This window comes from Bos grunniens, chromosome 29 (assembly GCF_055505025.1).
Source record: "Bos grunniens cultivar Pamir isolate PY7600 chromosome 29, Bosgru_T2T1.0, whole genome shotgun sequence".
Lineage (NCBI taxonomy): Eukaryota > Metazoa > Chordata > Mammalia > Artiodactyla > Bovidae > Bos > Bos grunniens.
Genome location: NC_141193.1, coordinates 46,644,847 through 46,670,751, shown reverse-complemented (window position 1 = coordinate 46,670,751; position 25,905 = coordinate 46,644,847). Strand labels below are relative to the sequence as shown.

Below are 25,905 nucleotides of genomic sequence, written 5' to 3'. Positions count from 1 at the left end.
GCGCCTGCAGCCCCGCCGCGCCGCGGAGCCCCACCTGCGAGGCCTCCGCCCGCTTCCCCCGCCGCTTCCCGTCGCGCCTGCAGCCCCGCCGCACCGCGGAGCCCCACCTGCTGGACCCCCGCCCCGCCCTTCGGCCCGCCCAGCCGCCGCACCGCCCTCTTCCCCTGCCGCTCCGCGGAGCCCAACCTGCGGGCCCCCCGCCTCTTCCTTGGCCTCTTCCCGTCACCGCTGCGCCTGCGCGGCCGGAACCTTCGCGAAGGTTCCCGAGGCGGAGCTGGCCGTTCCCGGAAGCCGGCAGCTTGCGCGCCCGCAAGCCCGGGTCGCGCGCTGGGAGTTGCAGAGGCAGTGAGTGGCGGTTCCGGCGTCCGGGAAGGAGAATGGCCCTGCTGTGCTACAACCGGGGCTGCGGCCAGCGCTTCGACCCCGAGACCAACTCTGACGGTGAGAGAGGCGCCGCCGCCCCCTCCCCTCCACCTCCTCCCGGGGACGCCCGGGGCCTCGCAGGCTGACCCCGCCGGGCCGCCGCATCTTCCCGGGGACGCCCAGGGCCTCGCAGGCTGACCCCGCCGGGCAACCGCATCCCTTCCAGGGGACGCCCGGGGCCTCCCAGGCTGACCCCGCCGGGCCGCGTCCCGGACTGCTCCCGGGTGCGGGGCCGCTCTGCGGGACCCGGCTACGGCGTCCGCACCCGGCGCCCGCCCTCGGCACAGCGCCCGGCGCACATGCTCCCCGGCCGTCCGCTCTCCCTCTGGGCCGGGTTAAGAGCATCGTTGTCCCCGCCCGCGCCTCTCGGAGCGGTGAGGAGTTAGCCAGGTGCCCTGGGCTCGCCGTGCGGTGGATGCGCGCTCGCGCGCGCGCGTGTGTGTCAGAGACAGACACAGGGTTGGGCAGCGGGCAGGTTATCCTGGCATTCACTTGACTCACTGTTTTAACCATACTTTTAAAAAAAACAAAACTGTTCTTGGTTCAGATTCTTTTGAACGGTTACGCTGTTCGGTTTTGATACATCTGTTCCAGTGGGAGATACCATTCGTCATCCGTTACTTTGTAGCCGTCCGTGTTCCTTGGGTATTTTTGCATGGCCTTCCCGTCTTAGTACTGCGCCGTCTGCAGGACACTGTGCTTAAATGTCCTCTGTAGCAGAGGTCCCAGACCTCCAGGACCTAATGACTGGTGATCTGAGGCGGAGCTGATGTAGTCCTCGTAGAAATAAAGTGCACAATAAATGTAACGCTTCAATCATCCTGAAACCATCCCCCATCCCACCGCACCGCCACCGGGTGGAAAAATTCTCCCCCGAGCCCAGGTGCCCAAGAGGTGCAGCTATCCAGCACCCAGGTGTAGGATTAAGGATGTAAACTTGAGAGTTACTGACTAGGTGAATGATAGAAACTGATCAGTGGATTTGAATTTTGGTAGGTGAATGGAGTAAAGGACTGACTTGATTCCTTGAAAACTGAGGAGTTAACAACACTTTCTCAAATTCCACTAGCATTTATTGTATGTTTTCTGTATGCCAGACATTGGTCGGTTACTTAATATATATTACGTTATCTCATTTAATCTTTACAACAACCCTGTGAAGTGTTTACCCAGTTAATAAAAGAAGTACAACAAGTTAGCAACAAGTTTCCTCATTGTGTAGGGAATTAAAATCAAACTTTAAAAACTCTTTTTCACCTCTGATATACCTGAATGGTTATCTTGCTGCACAGGTAAATTGGGGACATAATTTAAAATGGTAAGCTCTTTGGTAGGCTTCTGAGGAAAATATAACTTTAATTACTTTTACAGTATTAATGTGAAGTTTTTCAGGGAGAAAATTACGAGACTTCAGTGGAAAAAACTCAAGGAACAAAGGTTTTAAAGCCCTTTGCTGTTGGTAGCCTATGTAAAAAGTAAATTGCTTTAGTGGCTATACCTATTCTGCTTTAATGTTAAAGAGGAAAGTGTTATGCTTTGTTGAATGGGATAATATGTATGTTTATAGGGTGTAAAGTACCAGCCTAATTTTAAGGGGAAATATAGCCAATTTTTTGGAAGTCAGCTCTGTGTGTGTGTGAAATGGTTCAGTGCCTAGGAAAGAGATAAGGGAAGCCAGCGGAGTAGACAGTCTCAAGGATTGAGCATCCACAGCACTGAATTAAGTAGGGAACACTTTTAAGGTTGCTGAAAGGTTATTAGCCTAACAAAATTAGTTGTTCAGTCATGTCTGACTCTTTGCGACCCTGTGGACTGTAGCCTGCCAGGCTCCTCTGTCCATGGAATTCTCCAGGAAAGAATACTGGAGGGGGTTGCCATTGCCTTCTCCAGGGGATCTTTCTGACCCAGGATTTTCAAACCCAGGTCTCCTGAATTGCAGGTGGATTCTTTACTGTCTGAGCCACCAGGGAAGCCCAGGGTTATTGTAGGGACTTACAATACTACAGGTAGGTGGGTTGATGGAAAATGGAGATACAAAAGCTAAAGGAGTGTTTTGGTGTGGTGATCTGCATGTGTTAAAACAGCTTTTGAAGAAGCATTTCTTCACTAACAATATTGTATTCAGTCCACACATTTGAGGAAACAAACAGCTACCAAGAGGCAGAGCCAAAATTTGAGCCTGGGTTAGACTCAGTGTTAAAAGCCCTGGTTCTTACCACTGCTGTCGGTAGCTTTTTACCCATAAAATATTACCTTGAGCTTAAGTGTCAAACTTGATTTTTTTTTTTTAAGGACTAGAGAGAAAGATGTCCATCTGCATGTTATTTAGCAGTGATTTTCAAGGACTGTTTATACAAGTTGTATGGTTAAGACCTGACTCACTCTTGCTGTTCTGCTGCCAGAATGTCCATTATTATATATGCCTGTGTCAGACATTATGCACTGTGTGCCTCGGACTGTATGTAAATTTGATATGAAATATGCTCTCTGTTCTCTACTTTGATTCTCCTCTCAAATTCCTGTTCCTCTACACTTTCATTTCTACTTTGAATCTCCTTTTCCAGCCCTCAATTCCACTACTACCCTTAATTAGTAGATCTTCTGAATCTGGGCTTAGGTACTGTACTGTGAACCTGACACTTTCTCGCTTTATTAGCTAGTATGGTCTCTATGTAGTACCTGGTTACTAACCAAAGAAACCATACTGACTTAATACGGGGATAGGGAGATTTTTCTCTCAGCACCAGAAATGTATCATCGGAGAAGGCAATGGCACCCCACTCCAGTACTCTTGCCTGGAAAATCCCATGGACGGAGGAGCCTGGTGGGCTGCAGTCCATGGGGTCGCCAAGAGTCAGACACGACTGAGCGACTTCACTTTCACTTTTCACTTTCATGCATTGGAGAAGGAAATGGCAACCCACTCCAGTGTTCTTGCCTGGAGAACCCCAGGGACGGGGGAGCATGGTGGGCTGCCATCTATGGGGTCACACAGAGTCAGACACGACTGAAGTGACTTAGCAGCAGCAGCAAGGTGATTCCAGGAATCAGAGGTTGTAGTCAGTTGAGTGCTAAACAGACACGAAAGTTTGAACAAAGTATCCTTGTAAGAAAATTGCACAAGTGTGGAGCTGGCTTTTTTCTGAGCTCATGGTTCTATCTAACTAGGGAATAAATGTGTCTATTATCGTTTTTTAAACGTAATACTCCATATTGCAGACTATAATTCCATTTTCGTTAGAGAGTTAAGTAAAAATCGATGGTGTAGTGGGGGGGGGTAGGGAAATAATAGACTAACAATCAGTGACAAACCTGAAAACTTTGTAAAATTTAAGCCTTTTTTTGATAAGGTTTATATCTAGGAATTGACACCTACTTAAGAAAATTAAAATTAGCAATTAGATATTATTGATATATTAGTTTTTAAAAAATTGAACCTATTCTTCAAAAATGTCTTTTTACGGCATCTCTTGGGCAACTTTTATGGATCAATACACACAAAAACGTTTAAATTTGATAATATTTTTGTAAAAACAAAATTGAAATACAATACTAAAGTTTGGGTACTAAACAAATTTTACTGTAAAGATTAGAATACAAAATATAATTTGTTATACTTGAACTATGTGTATTTTTATTTATAGCTGTCATACTCAAATTAGAATTTTAACCTTTACTATTTTAATACAATGTTATATTAAGCATTGTGTGTCATGCATCAAACTGGAGCATTAGTGAAGTATTACCTGCATATGGAAAAAGGATTATATGTTAACACTGAAGGAAAATGGGTTTTCTTCATTGTGAAGTGTTTTCTTTTTTCTTTGCTTTTGACCAGATGCTTGCACATACCACCCAGGCGTTCCAGTCTTTCATGATGCATTAAAGGTAGGAGCTTGATACATTTTTGTCATAACATTTATGTAGTAAATTCAGAGGTATAATACTAGATCTTTTTTTTTCCTCCTCAGCTTATGCTTTATTACTGACCATTTTGGAGTGCTTTAAGCAAGTGTTCCACTAGAGTCAAAGGAGACAGTAGATGGCAATCTGAAGGGTTTTTCCAGTTAGAAAATTATTATTTTTATTCCAGCTCTAATTTTCTACGTCCCTCATTTCTTCACCTGACTCTGAGGGGAAATGAAAGCAACTGTACGCATTCTTAGTCTTTCAACATTTCGGGCAGCTGTTGGCTCATAAGAGCAGCTCTGAATGTTAGGGAGGACTGTTACAAACACTTGGCAGTGCGACTCCGGACAGACGCCTAAGTTTAGATAATACAGTGCAGAAGAGAGGTGCCGCCAGTGTTTCTTGGTGTTCTGAAGAATTAGAGACATGACAGAATATTGTTCGATGTGTTGGGTGTATTGGTCTTTTAAAATTTATGATAATGAGGTACATTTTCCATTGTGTATCTCAAAAGAAAATGTTGCAACATGGCTGCTATGGTTTTAGGTTTTCTTAGGAACATAAGCAGTACATCATGTTTGTATTTATCAATGTCCTTTGAATTTCTAATTTTACATTTCATGGAGTAATTAGACCTTGGTGTTTAGCTGTTAGCCAAGTGTAAAAAACAATGATATACAAGCAAATAACAAGCGTATATTAATCTGGTTACCTCTAAGTGAGAGAAACAGAACAAACGTTCGATACCACAAATTGTGATCTGACTCCTTGCATCTTTGTGTTTTCTGATGATGTTTTTCCTCATATCTTCTAACCATGGGCACACTTCACTTCTCAGTTTGGGCTTCCTTTTTCCCTCTCATTCAGTTTATTTTGTCCTTACTGCACTTCTACAATGTACTTTTCATTTATGTGTGTCATTGGCAACTACAGATGAGTTCTGAAGTGACCCCTTATTCCAAAAATAACCTGCCTTTGCTGCTGCTAGTAATGATACCACTAACATTCTAGTCATTCACTCCATTGCTCCTCTGTTTATATCCAACTGTTAATTGTTCTGATTAAACTTGATGATTTTACTTGGAAGTATTTTTCTTTCTCTGTTCTAATTAGGTTCTGTTTATTATTGTTTTTATAACATTTCTTGAAGACCTAGACTTTCCAATACTACTGAATTTCACAGCCCAGTAGATTTTAAGCAAAATATCTCATCAGTAGATTGTGTACTCTTGTCAGTTTTCTGTTTAGCCAAGTAAAAAATTAAACATTGCATGAGCAAAAGAAAAAAACATTTTACTATTCAAGTTGTACATGCATGTTCCATCATGTCCAACTCTTTGCAACCCCATGGACTGTAGCCCACCAAGCTCCTCTGTCCATGGAATTTTCCAGACAAGAATACTGGAGTGGGTTGCCATTTCCTTTTCCAAATTATTCTTATTAGAAGAGGCACATTCAGGGAAAAGAACAGTTCTTAAGAAAAGACAGTTTGCAGCCCTATACTCGCAAACTTAAATTTTAATTTCCTTTTCACATTTGACTGAGGAACATCTCGGGTGGGCATTGGGAACAACTAGTCTATGTCGTGTGTATATCCCAGTATTCCCAGAATACTTAATTCTTCATATAGAATTAAGATAATAAAACTTTCTACATACAAAATAGCTTTACTGGTGACAATATTATCTATACTAACTAAACCTTTAATTTTGTACTCGTTATTTTTCATCTCAGTTCAGAGTAAAAGAAAATTTCAGAATAAAGGAAAATATGAATTATAGAATATTTGGCACTTCTTTTTAAAAAAGCTTTTAAGTGTGTATTATGAAAAAGACACTACCAAATTCTTCATGTATATATTGAGAGAAACAGTGAGGCCCAGGTGGGTATCTGCAAAGCTGGCCCTTAGTCTGGATTTGAGACATCCCAAGCTTTGGGACTACTGCATTTTTATTTCCTTTTTCTTGTACTGTATTGGAATTATAGGTGACAACTTAAAGCAGTGTTTTGGTTAGGTACTTGATACTTTGTTTAGGAATCTCATAGTGCTTTACAGTTTCTATATTTGTATGCTTCTAACTGAAAAGCTCATGTCACCTTGAAAGATCTAACAGTGCTTAAGCTGCTACATTAAGTAGTGTTTTTCTGAAAATACAATGCTTATTGTTGAGAAACAACTATGCTGAGTATCTCTTAATTTACTGGATTTTAATCTAAGTCACTTTTTAAAGTAAAGCACTTCGCTTGCACCCTAGATTCCTTAAAATATCTAATTTTATAAATTATAAAATGTTTTTGTTCTAAAAGTCAAGTACTATTCTAAATCAGAAGCAATTTCTGTTTCCATATTTTAAGGTGCTTCCTTTTATGATGGATCACAGCCGCATTGGTTAATTCATTTTTTTTAGTCAAAGACTAAACATTTAAATTGATTAATTATTTACAGCACTTTAATACTATAAATTTATATATATACGGGTCACTTTGCGACTCAAGGAGGTAAGTGCAAGTGGTATTTCAGTGAGTTGCGGTTCTTTTACAAAGAGTTTTCACTTTGTTTTCTTCTTTTGGCTCTTACGTTTCCTAGGGTTGGTCTTGCTGTAAGAGAAGAACAACTGATTTTTCTGACTTTTTAAGTATCGTAGTAAGTATTAATGTGTTTTTCTCTTAGATTATCCCCCAAAACGTACATATTACGGGAATCTCCAGATTTGAGGAGTCTGATTTTGGACAGCTTTTCTCTAGTCCTTGTTAACTTACAGATAGTCCCTTTCTTTTAAAATGGAGGTCACCTCCCTTCTGTGGCACTTAAAGTAGGGAATTTATCTGTTTTAGAGATTAGAGTTTCAAGATGTTAATTAACTACTTGTCAATTTATGTTTTTGATGTTAATAGTCCTTTTTTTGTTTTCATTTCTAGTGTACTTATATACATCTAAATTACACTCTAGAATTTTTTTCCTACAGCTTATTTTTTCTTTAGCTTTTTATTTTTTATTTGAAGTATAGCTGATTTATAGTGTTCTTTTAGTTTAAGATATACAGCATAGTGATTCACTTACACATATGTGTACCTCTTCTTATTCAGATTCTTTGCCATTACAGGTTATTATAAGATATTAAATATAGTTCCCTGTGCTATGCAGTAGTTCCTTGTTATTTGATGTTAGCAGTCTTAAATAGAACTCCATGAGGAGGCAACAATTTAAATCATATTCAGTTAGGAACAATAAATTATTGTTATCTCACATACCATGAAGTTGCACTATTATTCTGTGTACCCTTAAGAAAGAAGACCAAAGTTGCTAATTAAATGACATACCTTTGACCTTATGATTTCAGGGACGTTAAAATGTATGTCAATGGTATATAGAAAAGGGAGCTAGCATTTATTGACTCTATTGTATTTTTTATTTAATCCTCTCAAAAATTGTCTCAATTTTACTGATGAGGAAACAAGTTTAAAAAAATTAACTTGTTCAAGATCATATAGCTAGGAGCAGGAGAACTGAGACTCAGATTGAGGCCCTTTTGTATAAATAATTTGTAGAATTCTCTGTGAGATCTCCAGAGTTTGTAGCATAGTTTATGCTATTCCTTTAATAGAATAATTAAAGGAGATTATTTGTTAGGTCTAATTTAGAGGCCTCTTTTTAATGCATTATTCTACATGTAGGAACTCATTTACAAATATATTTAGTTTGAAGTTCTGTTTTTAGTTTTTTAAAATAAGTCAGTGTGTTAAAAGTGGAGAAAACATGGACTTGAATTTATGAATTAAGAATTGAAAATTAATATTTGTTACAGCATGTGAAATAGATAATAGGATAATTCTCAGTGAATGAATACCTTTCACCAACAGGGCTGTACGAAAGGAAGGCATAACAGTGAGAAGCCACCTGAGCCAGTCAAACCTGAAGTCAAGACTACTGAGAAGAAAGAATTATCTGAGTTGAAACCCAAATTTCAGGAGCACATCATTCAGGCCCCTAAACCAGTAGAAGCAATAAAAAGGCCAAGGTACACTTTATATAGCTATATACTCATGTTACACTTAATAACAGCATTTGTTCCTGGTATTACCTTTTACAATTTTGCATCATATCATTTGTAGCCTTTGTGTAGTTCACCAACTTTTGAACCATTTGGTTTTTCTCTCAGTTCAGTTGCTCAGTCGTGTCCAACTCTTTGCGACCCCATGGACTGTAGCACGCCAGGCTTCCTTGTCCATCACCAACTCCCAGGGCTTATTCACACTCTTGTCCATCGAGTCGGTGATGCCATCCAACCATCTCTCATCCTCTGTTGTCCCCTTCTCCTCCTGCCTCCAGTCTTTCTCAGCATCAGGGTCTTTTCAAATGAGTCAGTTCTTCACATCAGGTGGCCAAAGTATTCTGAGTTTCAGCTTTAGCATCAGTCCTTTCCATGAACACCCAGGACTGATCTCCTTTAGGATGAACTGGTTGGATCTCCTTTCAGTCCAAGGGACTCTCAAGAGTCTTCTCCAACACCACAGTTCAAAAGCATCAATTCTTCGGCGCTCAGCTTTCTTTACAGTCCAACTCTCACATCCACACATGACTACTGGAAAAACCATAGCTTTGACTAGAAGTAAGGACTCTATTTCTTAATATGCTGTCTAGGTTTGTCATAGCTTTTCTCCTGAGGAGCAAGCGTCTTTTAATTTCATGGCTGCAGTCACCATCGGCAGTGATTTTGGAGCCCAAAAAAATAAAGTCTGTCACTATTTTCATTGTTTCCCCATCTATTTGCCATAAAGTGATGGGACTGGATGCCATGATCTTAGTTTTCTGAATGTTGAGCTTTAAGCCAACTTTTTCACTCTCCTCTTTCACTTTCATCAAGAGGTTCTTTAGTTCTTCGCTTTCTTCCATAAGGGTGGTGTCATTTGTATATCTGAGGTTATTGATATTTCTCCCAGCAATCTTGATTCCAGCTTGTGCTTCATCCAGTCTGGCATTTCTCATGATGTACTCTGCTTATAAATTCGTTTTCTCATAGATAATACCTTTTCACTTCTATTTCCTTGAGGGCATACACACAGTAAAACTCCAGGGCAGGTTTGTTCACTGTATATGCAGTTATGCTCAGGGTGAGGGAGCCACACGTCTTTCTTGTGCTTTGGCATATATCATTTTCACTGTGGCATAGTGGAATTCTCTAAGGGAATCAATCGTCCGTGTCAGTTTGAATTGGAAAAGAACTTGGTTGCTTTCCTTTCCATTCTACCACTGTTTGTTGAATATTTTTTAAGACATTCTTCACAGAAAAACATTTCCTTTCCTTTCAAAAATTCTAGTGAATTTTAAAGCAGCTCATTTTATCATTACCGAGTATATAAATTTCCCTTGTATTGGGTCAGATTCTATATATTTGTCCATATTTTGCCACTTAGAATAAGCCTAGTCATTCATCTTTTACCCCCAGTTGTCTGAAAACTGTTAGTCTCATTACTGATCAATTTTTAATCTATTTGATTTACATGGCATATCTATTAAAATACTTTAAAAATACATTTTGCTCATTTTGCAGTAGAATTGCGCAGATTCTTCATACTTGCTTACCCACTATACTCTGTTGTATAATCCCACATATGCTGGGATTGTTGGATATCACTGTTATACCAGGTCTTCTTCACATAGCCCTTGAGTACTTAGTTGTTTTAGAATCAAAATACAGGACTTAAAAAAAAAAGATGGTTTTTGGCCTCAAACATGACCTTTGTTGATATTCATACTATGGATTAATGATTTCCCCAATTTTTCTTTATTAATCTTAAATAAATAAGTTTATAGCATCTTGACTAATATCCAACAAAGAAAAAACCCTCAGGGACTTTTTGATGTTTATTTTGTTTATTTAACCAAACTACTTAGAATGATTTTATTGTATATCCACCTTATTCATAATCATGAGAAATTTTATCACGTCTTACTGATTGATTTGCCAGTTGTGGGGGAGGGAAGTCATAAAAAGACAAGAATTTTGACATGGATCATTATTAAATATTATAAGTTGAGTCTACTGTAATTGACAGTATGAGGTAATATTTTTTAAAATAATAACTTCACTTTAATAACTTCACCTAAGAGAAAGAGAAATTAAGTATTTTATCCTAAATTCATTGGATGGTACTATAGAGATTATGAGGATACAAGTTTTTATGTACTTTGTTAGTGCCTCCTATGCAGTAGGTTTTTCATTAAGGATGTAGAATGAATAACCTAGGATTTTTTAGCTTTATTGTTGCATTTATTAGTATTCTTAACACTTATTGAATGTCTTAAATTCTACATACAGCACTTTACAAAATGTTAGGGGACACTGTTGGTACTGTTTTTTAACCCTGCTACAACTGCCTTGTGATGTAACTGCATGAACAGGTGCGTGTAGTAGTGTCCACGTGACATGAACTGTCTCCACCAGGAGGGATATGGATTCACTTCGTGCATAATATTGCCTTAGTACATAATTATTCACTTATGTACTGTTGTAATGATAAAATGAGCTGCTTTAAAATAAAATTCTTCTTTATTAGAATTTTTGAAAGGAAAGGAAATGTTTTTCTGTGAAGAATGTCTTAAAAAATATTCAACAAACAGTGGTAGAATGGAAAGGAAAGCCTCCGAGTTCTTTTTCAACTCAAACTGACTCCCTGACAAGGACGATTCCCTTAGAGAATTCCACTATGCCACAGTGAAAACGATACATGCCAAGGCACAAGAAAGACATGTGGCTCCCTCACCCTGAGCATAACTGCATATACAGTGGACACACCTGCCCTGGAGTTGTGCTGTGTGCACGCCCTGCTGAGTGAATCACTTAGTGCATAATTGTTCACTTGGTCCGTACTTGCATGCTCGGGGTTTTCCTTGGGCAGTTCCTTCACAGTCCCCTCCGTGGAGTTGCTCATCTTGGCAAATTTGGATTCTTAGTCTTTTCTTCCTTCCCATTAGCACAATTTGTGTTGAAAGTAGCATGGTTATTTGATATTTAGTATCAACATTTTTCTGCTAAAACTTAGAAACGTAGCTATATTATAGCAGTTATTGTAAAATACTTTTTTAATTAGAAAGACTTGATTCACAAAGCTTTTGACTTATCATAAGTAGACTCTTAAGTATATTTATTTTTAATAAAAGAAATGTTTTTGTACCTCAATAATGGTAATAAAGTTTCCAAAATCTCTAGCCCGGATGAACCAATGACAAATTTGGAATTAAAGATATCTGCCTCCCTAAAACAAGCACTTGATAAACTTAAACTGTCATCGGGGAATGAAGAAAATAAGAAAGGTAAGATTTTGCTTTTTATATTTTTCTGTTCAGTTAGCCAGTTATCTAAAAGAAGCAGAAGCAGTATAGTTTATAGCATATAGATATAAAAAAGTAGTACTTTGTAGTAAAGAACTTTTTTGTTCACTGAATGTGTGTTAAACCACAGAATGAATTTGTGATTAATTTCATTTTGTTTTTATTAAAAAGGAGAACCTGTTAATTTTTTTTATTCTGTTACTCATTACTTTTTAACAGTGAATTAAGCTTTTTTGTAAATGTTTCATTATGCATGATATAAAATATATTCAGCATTCTCTGACCCATACCTGTTATCTGGGGAAAAAGAATCATGATTTCTCTTTTACATAAGGTAAATATACTGGATATAGGGTGCATTATAGAATAGAAGTGCATCATGTCCTGTGCCATTTTGGGAATATAGGCAAGATTTAATCACAATAGTTGGCTTCTGATTCATTTTTATGTGTGTTACATGAAAGGTCACACAGAAAACTGTTAAGTAAAATCATGTAAAATAGCAGTTTTTTTGTATTTAGATTATTTTTTTTTAAATACTCATTTTAAGAAAAGGGTACTTTTTAAGAAAGCACTATAGTAAAAATGTTCTATTTTAATGTTTCTATTTTGTTTTTCTTTCTTTTAGAAGAAGACAGTGATGAAATTAAGATTGGAACCTCATGTAAAAATGGAGGGTGTTCAAAGGTATATATTATAAAATTTGTGTTACGTCTGGAAGTAAACTTCTTATTTTGAGAAAAGAGTAATTTACTGACTCAGTTAGATACAAACATTTACGTGCCTGTTATGTGTTGGGCACTATTCCATGGAGCAGGACTATGAGCATGCGCCTGTCCCTGAGGAGTACGTCTGATAGATCACAGGAATAAACAGGTCTAGTTCTGTCAGCATTTACTGAGCACTTCTTGTGTGCCGGAGATGGTTTTAGGGACTGGAAATGTGGTATTAAATAAACCAAAAATCCCTGTTCTTGGGGAGCTGATATTCTGATTTTGGGGAGGACAACAAATAAGTTCTTAACTGCTGTGAATTTAGGTAGACTTGAATAAAGCTGACAAGGAGATACAGAGTAAAACTATTTATGGGCACTTACCAGGGAAGTCCTTTTTGATATGGTGACACTAAGTCAGAAATCTGAATGATGTAGCAGATGAGTTGTGTAAACTTTGGAGTAGATGTGGGAGTAGTATGTTTAGAGGCTTTAGAGCTTGGCTACTCAAGAAATTATAAGAAAAGTCAGTGGAGGATTGATCAAGGGTATGAAACAGGGTATGAAAGGCAGGCAAGATTATGGAGGTCCTTGTACGTCGCAGTGAGGAGTTCGGGCTTTAGTAAGTATAATATAAAGCCGTAGTCTGTTTAAGGAGGGACTTTAAAAGGATATCTTTGGCTGATGAATGGTAAATTTAGTGGTGCAGGAGTGGAATCAAGGGAAGGAAAACCAGCTAGGGTGCTATTTTGAAAAACCAGGCATTGGCATGTGTTTTAGAGAAGTAGTTACATGTAGGATGTCATCAGACATCTCATTGAGGCTTCTTTCTGCCCACTCTGTGTAATAGTACACCCTCACCACCATTTCCATACTGTCCTTATTTCCCCACAGCACTTACACCTTATTCCATACTACTTATTTTACAGATTTCGCCTCCCTTCTTCACTCATATAAGATTCGAAAGGAAAACATTTTCTCTTTTCTATGTCTTGAGTACTAGAACAGTGCCAGCACATGACAAGCACGTTAGAATGAATGACACCTGGAAGTATTAGCAGGACCTGCTGATAAACCAGAAATGAAGCATCTCAGTGCACCATTAACTGAGGAGGAGACATTGGAGTTAGGGTTGGGAGCAGGTTTGCAGTCTTCTTTCATGCTGAGTTTGGGATCACCTTGTTCCTTTAGAGATGGAAATACGAATGCATTCCCATGTATTTAAGGTAGATGTAGTAGATAGAGAATGATTAATTCTTTGGGTGCGGGAGGTGCAGTGGAGGTGGTGGGGTCTGTAGGCATGTCAGAGTGAAGGTATCCCAGATGAATTTTGAGAAATGAATGACAGTTCTATAAATGGAAAAGGATATTCCAAGCAGAGAGAGCAGTCATGTACAAAAATCAAAAATGTCAATGATAATGATACAGAATTTGCTGATGTAAAGTTGAGATCAAAAGAAAAGTCGGGCTAGATCCTGAAAGGCTTGCTGCTCACAGCTTAGGCCTTCCTTTAGGTCACGGTGGCCATTGAAGTAATGTTTCTAAAGTTTTTTCACTGAAATACAACATTGAATATATATAAATACAAGTTTATTAGTCAGAGTGCATATGTTTCCTCTCATCCATTATTTCCTTTCCCAAAGGTAACTACTTTTTTCTCTCAACATAGATTAGTTTTACCCACTTCTAAAATTTACTGTAAATAAAATCATAGAACAGGTACTTAAGTCTGTCTTCCTTGCTTAACTGTTTGTGGTTATCTTGGTTTCATGTAGCTGTAATTTATTCCTTTTCATTGCTTTAAAGCATACCATTGTTTGAGTGTGCCAATCAGTTTATCCTTTCTACTGTCCTGTGAAGTTTATTGATTCATGTTATTATGGACATACTTGTGCATGACTTTGGGATACGTTTACACATTTCTTTTAGGTAGATAACTAGAAATAGTGTTGCTTCTTCAGTGTGTGAGTGTGTGTGTGTGTGTGTGTATGTATGTGTGTGTGTCTGCAGCTTTAGCAGGTCCTCCCACCTAATTTTACAAAGTGGTTGTGTTTATACTCTTAGCAGTGATATATGAGGCTGGGTCTATTTGTTCTACAGCTTGGTAACACTTCTGTAATATCAGTCTTTTATATTCAGCCACTCTGGTGAATGTGGAATGTTCCCATTGTGATTTTAATTTGCACTTTGCTGATGATGATGTTGACTGTGCTCTTGTATGCCTGTTGGCCATTTGGATGTCCTCCTTTGTGACACTGTCCAAAATCTGTATCTGTTTTTCTATTAAGTTGACTTTTTCTTAATGATTTTAAGGATTCTTCATCTGTTTTAGCTGCAAGTCCTTTGTCAGAGAGACTATACTTTTTCACCGTCTTAATAATGGCTTCTAATAAACAGTCTCTTTAAATTTAATGAAACTCAGTTTGTTCATCTTTTCCTTCATGATGGGCTTTCTCTATCCTCTTTAGGAAGTCTGTTTCTTTTTGGGCTTAGAGGCACATTTAAATGTGCAGACCACTGGCACTGATTATTGTATATGGTTTGAGGTAGTGGTATTTAAAGGGCTTTAAACAAGAGAGTGGTGCATGTTTAAGTAGATGGTAGAGTCCAGAAACTGAAGGCAGAGAAATTCATCAGAATCTTTTAGCAGAGTTTCATTGCCGAGAATCTGCTAGTGATCTTGAGGAAGTTTAGCAAATTAAACTGGTAAGATTTTTTTTAAAATTCAGGTTGACAGGATTTTGTGATAGACTACATGAGGGTAGAAGGTAAAGAGAACCTGAAGAGGACTTGAAGAATTTTTACTTTGAGAGATTCAGTAGATATGGTGCCATCAGATAAGGTGGGGAAGAAGAGTAGGAGGTCTGGGGAACAGTAGTGATAGAAGTTCAGAATCTTAATGCGCTGGGTTTTGGGTGCCCATGGAGTATCTTCAGGAGATACACACCCCGTAATCTGAATTTACAAAAAGTAAATGTACAGAATTTTATTTTCTGTAACTGTAGGATGGTTGCTGTAAATACCAAAGTAGACAGAAAATATACTACTGGCTGCATCTATGTTTTATTAACATAACTTTTTGTGAATTCATCTGTAGAGCCTTCATCTACAGCAGCAATGGGGCCCGGATCTTCCAGACAAACCCTGGATATATATATAGGTCTGCAGCTCATTTTACCCTTTGTAGGGATAAGAAGTCATCACCCTGGACTTCCAGAATTGCTTATTCGATTTTCCATTTCAATTCATAATGCTCACAGAGTTTACTGTGTGAGCACATAATCATGCTATAACTATGTTTCTGATGAGAACACTAATTTCTTGGTTTTAGTATTGGCCTGTAAATTTCTAGAACATACCTGAATATGTTTGGAATATGTTGGGATGTGTCCTCATACCCAAAAGTCTAAAAAACATCTGATACATCCTGTTGCCTACTTTAATATTTACCTTTTTCACAGGGAACTGAAATTTAAGCATATCTAAACAGGAATCTTTTTTCATTCCTTATTGGAATGGCCTGAGGTGAATTTATGAATGTTCTAGGTAATTGTTACCTCTTGGGCATTTTCATAGTTCATAGAGGTCACCAGTACTTACAAATACATGTGAAATGTAACATTGAGATATGAAACTAATTTTTTCCCTCTTTTTTTTCTCTTATAGACATACCAGGGTCCACAGAGTCTAGAAGAAGTCTGTGTATATCATTCTGGAGTACCTATTTTCCACGAAGGGTAACTTAAACCAGACTAATGAAAACTTTATGGTAGATGTTAGAAATGTTAATATGCCTTTAAACATTATTTGCCATGCGACAATATTAGGTATTTTACTTATATTGTCATTTAAACTTTAAAATAACGTAGAAATGTGAGTTTGCCTTCTTTTTACAGGTGGGAAAACTGATACAAGGTTACGGTTGAAGTGACCACTGTGATTCAAACCTCATGTGTTTTAATATTCCTTTATATTACAATAGGATACTTTTTTTCTTTAAGCTGAATAGGTGTTTTGTTGAAGAGCTGCCCTGCCCATTGGTAGGACATTTGGAATTTGGGGCCCTGGGACACTAAGACCCCAACATTGTGGCATCTTGAGAAAACCAATACTTTTCCACAGCCCTCAGCTGAGCACCTCTCTCATTATGTTACACTGTAGTTTATAGAAACACAGTACTGTGAAAATCTTCCACTCTGTTTCCGTATGTTCAGGACACAAACCCAAAGTTTTACTGTAATTTTTGTCTTCCAGTGTTAGATCTTTCTTGAGTAAATAGTGTTAGATTTTTCTCAAGTTAATTTTTTACTTACTTTGGGATTGCCTATCACAGGTTATGTAAACATTCGTTTTTAGATTTTTTGCATGTTCTCACTTTCCTGGTTTATTCAAATATGAAGGTCTTCAATCTTTGATCAACCATTTCATAGTAGCTTCATGAGGAAACTGAGATGCAAACTGTCAGTGAAAAGCTGATTTTGGATTTTGTGATGGTTTTAAGCATCTTCACTCAGGAATGCCAGAATTGCTATACTAAATGGCATTCTGGTTATTGGTCTTCTGGTAGTGTTAACTGTTTAGCAACTTCAGTCACTCAGTCATGTCTGACTCTTTGCAACCCCATCAATTGCAGCATGCCAGGCCTCCCTGTCCATCACCAACTCCTGGAGTTCACTCAGACTCACGTCCATCGAGTCTGCGATGCCATCCTTTAGCAACTTAGACACTTGTAAAATACTAAAGTTACATGCTTACTTTTTTAAGTTACTTATTACTATAACACTTCCAAATTTAATTGACTGTCAGATTTTATTTCTAAAATTTTTCTATGATAATTTAAAGGATGAAATACTGGAGCTGTTGTAGAAGAAAAACTTCTGATTTTAATACATTCTTAGCCCAAGAGGGCTGTACAACAGGGAAACACATGTGGACTAAAAAGGATGCTGTAAGTAATGTTTAAAAAATAGCCTATTGGAGTGTATTTATCTGAGTCATTTTGAAGACATTTGAGATTACTCTGTCTTTAGATTCAAGAAAAAAAAAAAGTTCCTCAGTTTGATGAACCTAACTAAAATCTAAAATTAATCTGAGTCAAGCTCTTAACGCACTGCTCTTTGATCAGAATAACCATTGTGTATATTGATTACAAATATGTAGATTGTTTTGAAATAGTAAGCTAGTCTAAATGGAAGCATATTTTTCTGTAATTGCATACTTTGTTTTGACTTTTTCTGTTTAAAAATCACTTTTCTGGTCATTTGAGTTACCATTGAGACCTCTGATGCTCTTTTGGCCCCTTACTGTCATTCAGCCATTTATACATGACAGACACTCCATCTAGTGGCCAGACGGTAGGATTGTAGACTTGTTTCTTTGGAATTGTTTATGTTTTTGTGTTTTTTTAATTTATTTATTTTAATTGGAGGCTAATTGCTTTACAGTATTGTGGTGGTTTTTGCCATACATTGACATGAATCAGCCTCTGCTTGCTACCAGAAAACTTAGCAAAAGAAAAGCGAAAGCATCAGTTTCTACTTACCTAACAGCATTTTAAAAGACTTGTAGCTATGCAAATAATCTCGGAAAATCCCATTAAACTGTAAGAAGGCAAGCAACTCATTGCTAAATACATATTTGTTAGTTATTATTAACGTGTCTTTTAATACATTAAATTAGTTTTATGTGCTGTATTGGCACTAAAAACTCCAAGACAATGATGTTTTCAGTGTGTGTATCTTTATGTTAGATTACTTTAGGAATTCAGTGTATATTAGCATATATTATTATGTCTGCTTTTTAATAACACTTGGGTTAGATATTGTAAATGTTATCTGTTAAGTTATAATGATTTGTCTACCACAAAACTTCTATGAGTGTTTTATTAGTAAAAAGTGAAATCTCCCTGTATTTTCTCCAAGGTACGAAAATTTGAAAGTTTTGCTTTGAAAAAATAAAATGTTGTTTTGTGTGCTTAAGTTTTCATAGTATAAGTCTTGATGAAAAACACCTTTTTGTTATTTTTTAATGCATATAGTTATCAACTATTGAGTGACTAAGCCAGGTGTTTAAGGGCAAAAAAATTTAAGTGGTGTAAGTAATTTAAATTCAGTTGGCGTAATTATACAAAAATATAAATATTGCTTTTTCAAATAATAGTGTCTCACAATCTCATGCATTAAATTACCCTCAGTTATAAGACACATCACACTTCATCTTTCAAGTAGTTATTGTTACAGCAGTGTATCATTCATAGGTAATAATTTATTTCCATAATAGTAATCAAAAGATTATTTCCACAAATTCTTACCTTTTATTCATGTTATTGTAAGAGGAAAATATTCAATAAGAACAGCAGACACTTAAAACTAGTCAATTATTTTTCCTCAAATTTCAGTGTGTAGAAAATAACTGGAAAGTTATTATGCATGAGATTAAGATGTTGTCTGGTTTATATTGTTGAGCAAATATCTCTACTTCAGTCTCAAAAGTATGGTCTTAAGTCATAAAGCTAGTATTTTGTTTTATTGGTTAAACTTCTTGATAGGGGCTTTAGAATTTGTTTATGCTTAAAAATATTAAGGGCTCAATTTTATGTGGTGTTTTTCTCAATTTTAATGGGTCAGATTACTCTTTTTAAGAGGTTAAGACACTTTGTAAATTCAAAGTTTCTCTTATATTGCAGGGGAAAAAGGTTGTTCCGTGTAGACATGACTGGCATCAGACTGGGGGTGAAGTCACCATTTCAGTATATGCGAAAAATTCACTTCCAGAGCTCAGCCAAGTGGTAGCAAATAGCACATTGGTGAGTACACTAGGCAGCTCTGTCCTGTGCGTTGTCCCATCGAAAGTGTGTGTGTCTTCTCTGTGTCAGGTTGCGGCTGCAGCGTGCAGGGCCCTCCATGATGCTGTGCGGGCACTTGGTAGCGCGGGCCCTCTCCAGCTGCGGCGTGTGTGTGAGCTCCCCAGCCAGGGCGCGACCCTTCATGCCTGCACTGGGGGCGGACTCTTCCAGTGGTGCCCCTGGAACACCGGGGAGACCACTACACATTATTCTCACTGTACTATAAAATGTTGATCTTGCTTGAGCTGTTTTAAGATTTTTAAAAGTTTCTCCAGTTCAAAAAAATAATTTGAAATTACTTTCCTAGAAACTACTTTAAGTGAACGTTCTCAGCGAGATATTTCTGAAGCATCCTGAAAGTACTGTAGTGGCTTAGAAGATTTATAGATAATAATGCTACTTAGTTCTCAATATGAAATTCCATGTTAATATTTTTTTCACTGTTAACGGTTTTCTCAAAGTATAATATTGGCAGTTCCTTAAAATAACTTAAATGATTTTTATCCGTGTCTTCTTATTTTTATAATCACTGTTTTAATATCATAAATCCTTACTTTGGTTTTGATCCATTAATCTACTTTTTTTTTTTCCAGTTAAATGTACACATTGTATTTGAAGGAGAGAAGGAATTTCATCAAAATGTGAAATTATGGGGTGTAAGTATTATAAATCCAGCAGAATTTTTTCTTAGTATTTAAAATGCCATTTTATAATAAAAGACAGTACTTTAGGTAAGCATTGATGCAGAGTAGATAAATAACTTAGCATTATTTCTTACCCAGGAGTTTACATCTAAGGCTAGAGATGACCTTAGAAGCTTGGAGTTTTGACTGTTAGCAGTAGGCATAGACATGAAATCTTGTGTATCATTTGAACTTATTGCCTCTAAAATTAGTAAAGCCATCCAGAATACTGGCATTTTCTTTAATATGTTACAGGTGATTGATGTAAAGCGAAGCTACGTAACTATGACTGCAACAAAGATTGAGATCACCATGAGAAAAGCTGAACCTATGCAGTGGGCAAGCCTTGAACTGCCTGCAGCCAAAACCGAGGAAAAACAAAAGGAAGAGACAACGGAATGAGTTGGGAAGGGAAGGAAATGTTACTGGCTGTTTCAGAATTCTTGCTATGTGGTCAAGTGGTGGCTTGCCGCTGTACTCTTGTTTTCTTGTTGTTGTTGAATCTGGCATTTCAGGGTCTGCAGTAGGTTAAAGCCAAAGTTGGTTTATCTTTTTGTGCCTCCCATATCGCTTTTGAGTTACCTAAATTAATTCTTCATTTCTCTTCACTAATAGAACTGTAGTTGTGTCCTATACTTGAAGAAGCTAGAAAATGGCTCATAACAGTTATAATATTTCTTAGCATAATATTACATTAATCAGAGAAATGTAAAGAAACATTTGTTTTTACATCTCTTTCTTTTATCCTATAATTAATCACTAAAACAGGATGGAATGTCAAATTTTTAATTAGCTTTTTCATGAATCTGTGTTCCTATGATACTTGAAAATCTTTAAGGAAGAGATGAAGCTCTGCATTGCTTTTCCACTCAACAATAACATTTTGTAGGGGGATTAACTCATGGTAGTGTCATACTTAAGTAGTAGCAAGGAAATACAAACATTGATTAACAAATCAGAATTCATTTACAACTAATTGGATTAAAAATTACATCAGTACCTGTATACTTGCCAAGCACTGTGATCTAAGAATATAGGAAACATAAATAATTAAAAGGTATCAATTTGATTAAAATTCACCATTTTATAAGACTAAACAGTAGTGTTAACATCTCTTTCCTAATTATTCATAAGGTCTTTGTATGGTGTTATGACTGAATTGTACCTAACTTACAGTTTGTGCCTGCCCTCTTAGAATCTTTTATAAGTTATAAAGATAAATTATATATATTATTTGGCCTCCCTGGTGGAAAACTGTCTGTAAAATTGCAGGCTAAAAGACTTTTGGAAATACATAAGGGTATCAGAAAAGTAAATACTTAAACTTTGCTTTATGACAGCTATTACATGTGAAATAAACAAAATAGCTTATTCTTTTGAAGGTTTTTTTTTTTTTTTTTAAGTTTTCACAAACAGCTTGACAATTCTAGGTGATACAGTGTTGATTATATATTGTATTGATTAAACATAGGTATCACAGAATTAGATAGTTCATGCTAATTGAACCCATTAAAGGATAATTAGTTTTTGAGGCAGTGCAGAGTTCACAAAGGAAACTGAAATTAAGACATGTTATGAAGGCAGAAACTACGGCAAAACTTAATACATGTGAGTATATATTATGTTTATGTAGATTAAAATAATTATTTCTTAAGCTTCTTGAGTGTTTTTCTTTCTTGGTATTAATGGACTTGAAAAGTTTGCGGAAGTACAGTTTTAGTTAATAGTGTTTCTCAAGTCTATTACCCTTAACAAATAAATAACTATTAAATGTAGTTAGTGTAATTATTAAATGGTTTAGCTGTGTTACGTATAAAGACAGAAAAATTGTCAGCCAGCTTTTATGACACTAAAATACCATGGCAAGAAATTTTTGCACTGGAGATTGGACCCAAACGAAATGCATATTTCTAGTACTTGGGGTTGTATTTAAATTTTTTTAACTTTTCATAATTCTGGAACCTGAGTTCATTTAGAGACATGAAATCTAGAATAAGGATTGATAATTGATTTGATTTGAGATAAGGTTACTAGGCCCTTTACTGATCATTCCTTCTTGAGGTTTTTCCCCCTAAGCAATACGTGATATGTACCCTTGAACTATTATTTAAAGCAAGAATATTATTCATGTAAGAGTTAGTTACAAACCACTCACCTTTATATATAATGTATTATCTATACATTATATACTCACAATTTATGTATTTAGTCTGATTATACTAGGGACCATTCTATTTCCTTTGTTATTCCTAGGAACCTCTGAATTTGTTGCATAAATAAAAATCTAAATATAAACAATTATCTTAGACTCATACATACAGTTAAAATTAAGTAGAATGAGTTTTAATTATCAATCTGGGTCAAAATTCTGGGTAACTTTATTCAGTTGTTGCTCTAGAAAAGCTTCATCTATCTTAGTGTATTCATAGTAATTACTATAGCAAAATAAAGCTAGGTTTATTGTACACTTGATAACTAATCTGATGGGTAAGTCAACATTTTAGGGAAATTTAAAATAGCATTTTTCTTGCTTGGCACGTTCACTAATATAAAGGAAGAAAAGTGCTGAGAATTTGAACTTTTATTTTTAACCTCTTATTTTCATATAAGTTTAGATTTACGGAAGTTGCAAAAAAGTACAGTTTTTTTTTATGTCCTGTATTAATCTTCCCCAACTGCTAAAATCTTACATATCATTAGAACATTTACAAAACTAAGAATTAGCCTTGGTACAATACCATCAACTAACGTTGAACATTAGTTTTGATTATTTGTTTTTAGTAGAACACGATTTTCCGAGTAGCTCTTGAGACCTAGTATTTTGATAGTAATTAAAACCAGCAATTTATGAGCCATTAAAATATAAATTGAAATCAACCTATCATAGACGAACATTGTAACCAAATATTAGTAGAGTACTGCAGTGATCTATTTTATTAAAATTTATATTTTATGCCAGAGATTTTAATTCTTACTAAGTAAAACTTGTTTGGTTTTCTTTAGACAGTTCTTTAGCGATCTAAGGGTGAACAGACCCTTAAAGAGCTCTTGCCAGTATCTTAAGATGACTGGGTTATTGCTCTACCGTCCCTTGCTTTGGGAAAAAAAAATCATTACCCAGATTGAAAATTTATGTTATGCATACACCTGTAATAAATAAATTAACAGAAAATCTTGAAAGTGAAAATTCCCTGGTGGTCCAGTGGTTTAGGCTCTGTGTTTCTACTGCAGGGGACGGATTTGGAGTAAAGAAAAAAAGTTGGAGTAAAGAAAAAAAGGATTAAAAGCTCACTTTATGAGGTCCATAACCTTTCTTTTTCTTTGTAATGGCCAGGTACTTTTTATTATCAGAAAGTTAAGGAATTTTCTGGTTTGTTTCATTCAAATTATTTTGACCTGGTATTCACTTTTGATACTTATTTTCATTCTTTTGCTTATGTTATAATTCTTTAGCCTCAGTTCTATAATGCAAACTAAGTCCTACCTTGTTTCTAACTAAGTTTCCAAGTTTCATTTCTTTTGTTTTTTGGGTAGCTTGGAAGTTGGTGTTTTACTTGATTGCTTCCTTTCTGCCCAAATCTTTTACAAGTTAAACAACTCTGGAGTTGTTGCGTGGCTTGGTTTTTTTTTTTTTAAGTACAGATGCATGGTGCTTTATACTTTATACCTTTGACATTATCTCTAAAATACTAGACTTGCAAAGGTTGCTTGTTTTTTTTTTTTTTGCATAGTTTGATTTTACTTCTTTAAGTTTTTGTATAGCTCTTAGTGTGAAGAATTCCATAAAAAAGTTACTTTTAAAGGGTATGGTTTTATTAAATGCCAGTTAATGCCTTTTCTTATTTTTCCAATTTAGTAGGCCACCTTTAATGTATACTTAAGTGAAAACTTCCAGCCTTAAACATTTTTATGTTGCTTAAAAATTATGTGGCAAAATAATTTTATTTGCTAATCCTTTTTGACTCAGCAGATAACAGTGTCCAGATGATTGTATTGTTAAATTATGCTTTTAAGACTGCTAAGAAAGATTAAGCCTGGGAGAGGGAATTATCATTCTGTCAAAATGCTTATTACTCCCTGAACCTGTAATACTTTCTGTTCCAAAAATGAGATTAGATGAGTGTATTAATGTTTTTTTAAAAATATTGTCATCCTTCATGTTGCTTATTTCAGTTTAGAGTTCCATATTTATTAATTATTTATTTGTGTGATTGATTTGTTAATGGTTGTATCCTCTTATAGACCACATACAGCCTTGACTGTGTCTAGGCCAACCATCATACTCCTGTTTTCTAGTGTAGTACTTGGCATGTTGGCTGGCTCTTACAAACATCAAGGCATGCAGCGCTTGTTACGGGCCAGTCTAAGGACTTATGAATATGGACTTAATCCTCATGATACCCTGTGAGGTATATTCTCTTGTTACAGGCAAGGAAACTGATTTATGGCACAAGTTTAATAACTTGCCCGATGGCAAAACTAGTGAGTTGTGGAATAGAGATTTCAAACTCAGGCACCTGGCTTTGTGTTCTGTGCTCCTGACTGTTTTATGCTGCTTGTGTCTGTCAGTTGAATTAATGGGTTCCATGAAACATTGGCGTATACTGCATGGAAAACTAGTACCATTGTGTTTAGTTACCAGGAAAAATCTTACTTTTTCATATGTTTTGTTAGAAAATAAATTTATAAAATAAAGTATGTAGTCCTTTTGTCTGTATGGTTTTGGTTCTAATAATAGCTGGGTTAAAAACGTATCATTTATGATTTAACAACTCTTAAGGATTCTAGTTTCTTTAAACAGCTTCCAAAGAAATTTCAGAGTCCTCCTCAGTTCAAAAAAGTTGCCATTGTCATTTTGATTGTCATGTATTTTGCATATAGCTTGTAGACAGGAATTTATACCTGTGTGTTGGATAAAATATGTTATGAAACCATATTAAACTTACCTTAGTTTTCTCCATTAGTATGAGAATTGGTTGAAACAGTTTAGGTCTGGAGCATAACATGTGCAGAAAAAGATAAGACTGTAAATATAGGGATAAATAGCAAAAGAATTGCTGGCTTTTGAATCTGAATTGTTGGCTTTGATCTTGTAGTCCAGGTTATTGGTCATCAAAATACCACTTCTAGGCCAGCAGTGTCGGCATCTGGGAATCTGTTACAAATGGAAATTCTTGGTCCCCAACATGTCAGACCTACTAAAATCAGAGCCTCTGGGAGTGGTGTCCCAAAGTTTGTGGAAGAATTTCCATTTTATTCTATGATGGGAAAACACTAGCAGCGTGGATGTCTAATGAGGCTTGCGTTTTTTTCTTTTTATCAGCTTCATTTGTTTTCAATTAACTTTTTGTTTAAGAACCATTTTGGATTTAAAAGTTGTGAAGATAGTACAGAATTCCCATATATTCCACTATTTTTAACATCTTGCATTAGTACGGTACATTTTTACAGTTAATGATCCAGTATTGATCATACTTCATTCTGATTTCCTTAGTTTCACCTAATGTCTTTCTTTCTGTTGCAGGCTCCCATCCAGGACACCACATTTCATTTAGTCATCATTTGTCCTTGGTTTTTTCTTCTTCTTGACAGTTTCTCAAACTTTCTTGAAAACCTTACCAGTTTGGAGAAGTACTGGTCAGGTATTTTGTAGAATGTCTTATAATCGGGAATTGTCTGATGTTTTCCTTAGGATTAAACATATGTGTTTTGAGAAAGAAAACCCCAAGGGTAAAGTGCCATTCTCATTGGTGGTGTGGAATAGGTACTGTCAAGGTGGCTCACCATTGCAGTCTGGCTGAGGTGTCTGTGAGACTTGTAAGAGGGAAGTTACTCCGTGTCTGGTCTTCTTTCAGTCATGTGCAGCCCACACTTAAAAAAGGCTAGGGCGTTATGCTCCATCTCTGAAGGGTAGAGTATCTACATACATGATTTAGGATTTTTGTGCACTGGAAGATTTGTTTCCTCCTGGTTTATTTAATCATATATATATATATATACA

General features: G+C 36.5%; 1 protein-coding gene across 2 annotated transcripts; it reads left to right on the top strand.

Moving 5' to 3' along the window:
• The first annotated feature begins 317 nt into the window (after positions 1 to 317).
• On the top strand, positions 318 to 24,599 carry CHORDC1 (cysteine and histidine rich domain containing 1). 2 transcript variants are annotated; one of them, XR_015157368.1, is made up of 12 exons: positions 318 to 441; positions 4,262 to 4,311; positions 6,920 to 6,976; positions 8,194 to 8,351; positions 11,544 to 11,647; positions 12,294 to 12,352; positions 15,475 to 15,537; positions 16,044 to 16,114; positions 17,220 to 17,325; positions 19,063 to 19,182; positions 19,815 to 19,877; positions 20,160 to 24,599. XR_015157368.1 is itself a non-coding variant. In XM_086383061.1 (11 exons), the coding sequence occupies exons 1-11, from the start codon at positions 378 to 380 to the stop codon at positions 20,304 to 20,306; spliced, it is 999 nt and encodes a 332-aa protein (XP_086239187.1). In that variant the 5' UTR covers positions 318 to 377; the 3' UTR covers positions 20,307 to 24,599. The 2 variants fall into 2 exon arrangements, 1 of the variants encoding a protein (XP_086239187.1); XM_086383061.1 differs by lacking the exon at positions 15,475 to 15,537.
• Positions 24,600 to 25,905: the final 1,306 nt, after the last annotated feature.

What these genes read in the sequence shown, in the direction of transcription:
- CHORDC1 (XM_086383061.1), top strand. Translation starts at nt 378, where the DNA reads ATGGCCCTGCTGTGCTACAACCGGGGCTGCGGCCAGCGCTTCGACCCC. An exon ending in GAATGAAGAAAATAAGAAAG is followed by an intron (nt 11,648 to 12,293) that starts GTAAGATTTTGC and finishes TCTTTCTTTTAG; the next exon opens with AAGAAGACAGTGATGAAATT. An exon ending in TGTGGACTAAAAAGGATGCT is followed by an intron (nt 17,326 to 19,062) that starts GTAAGTAATGTT and finishes CTTATATTGCAG; the next exon opens with GGGAAAAAGGTTGTTCCGTG.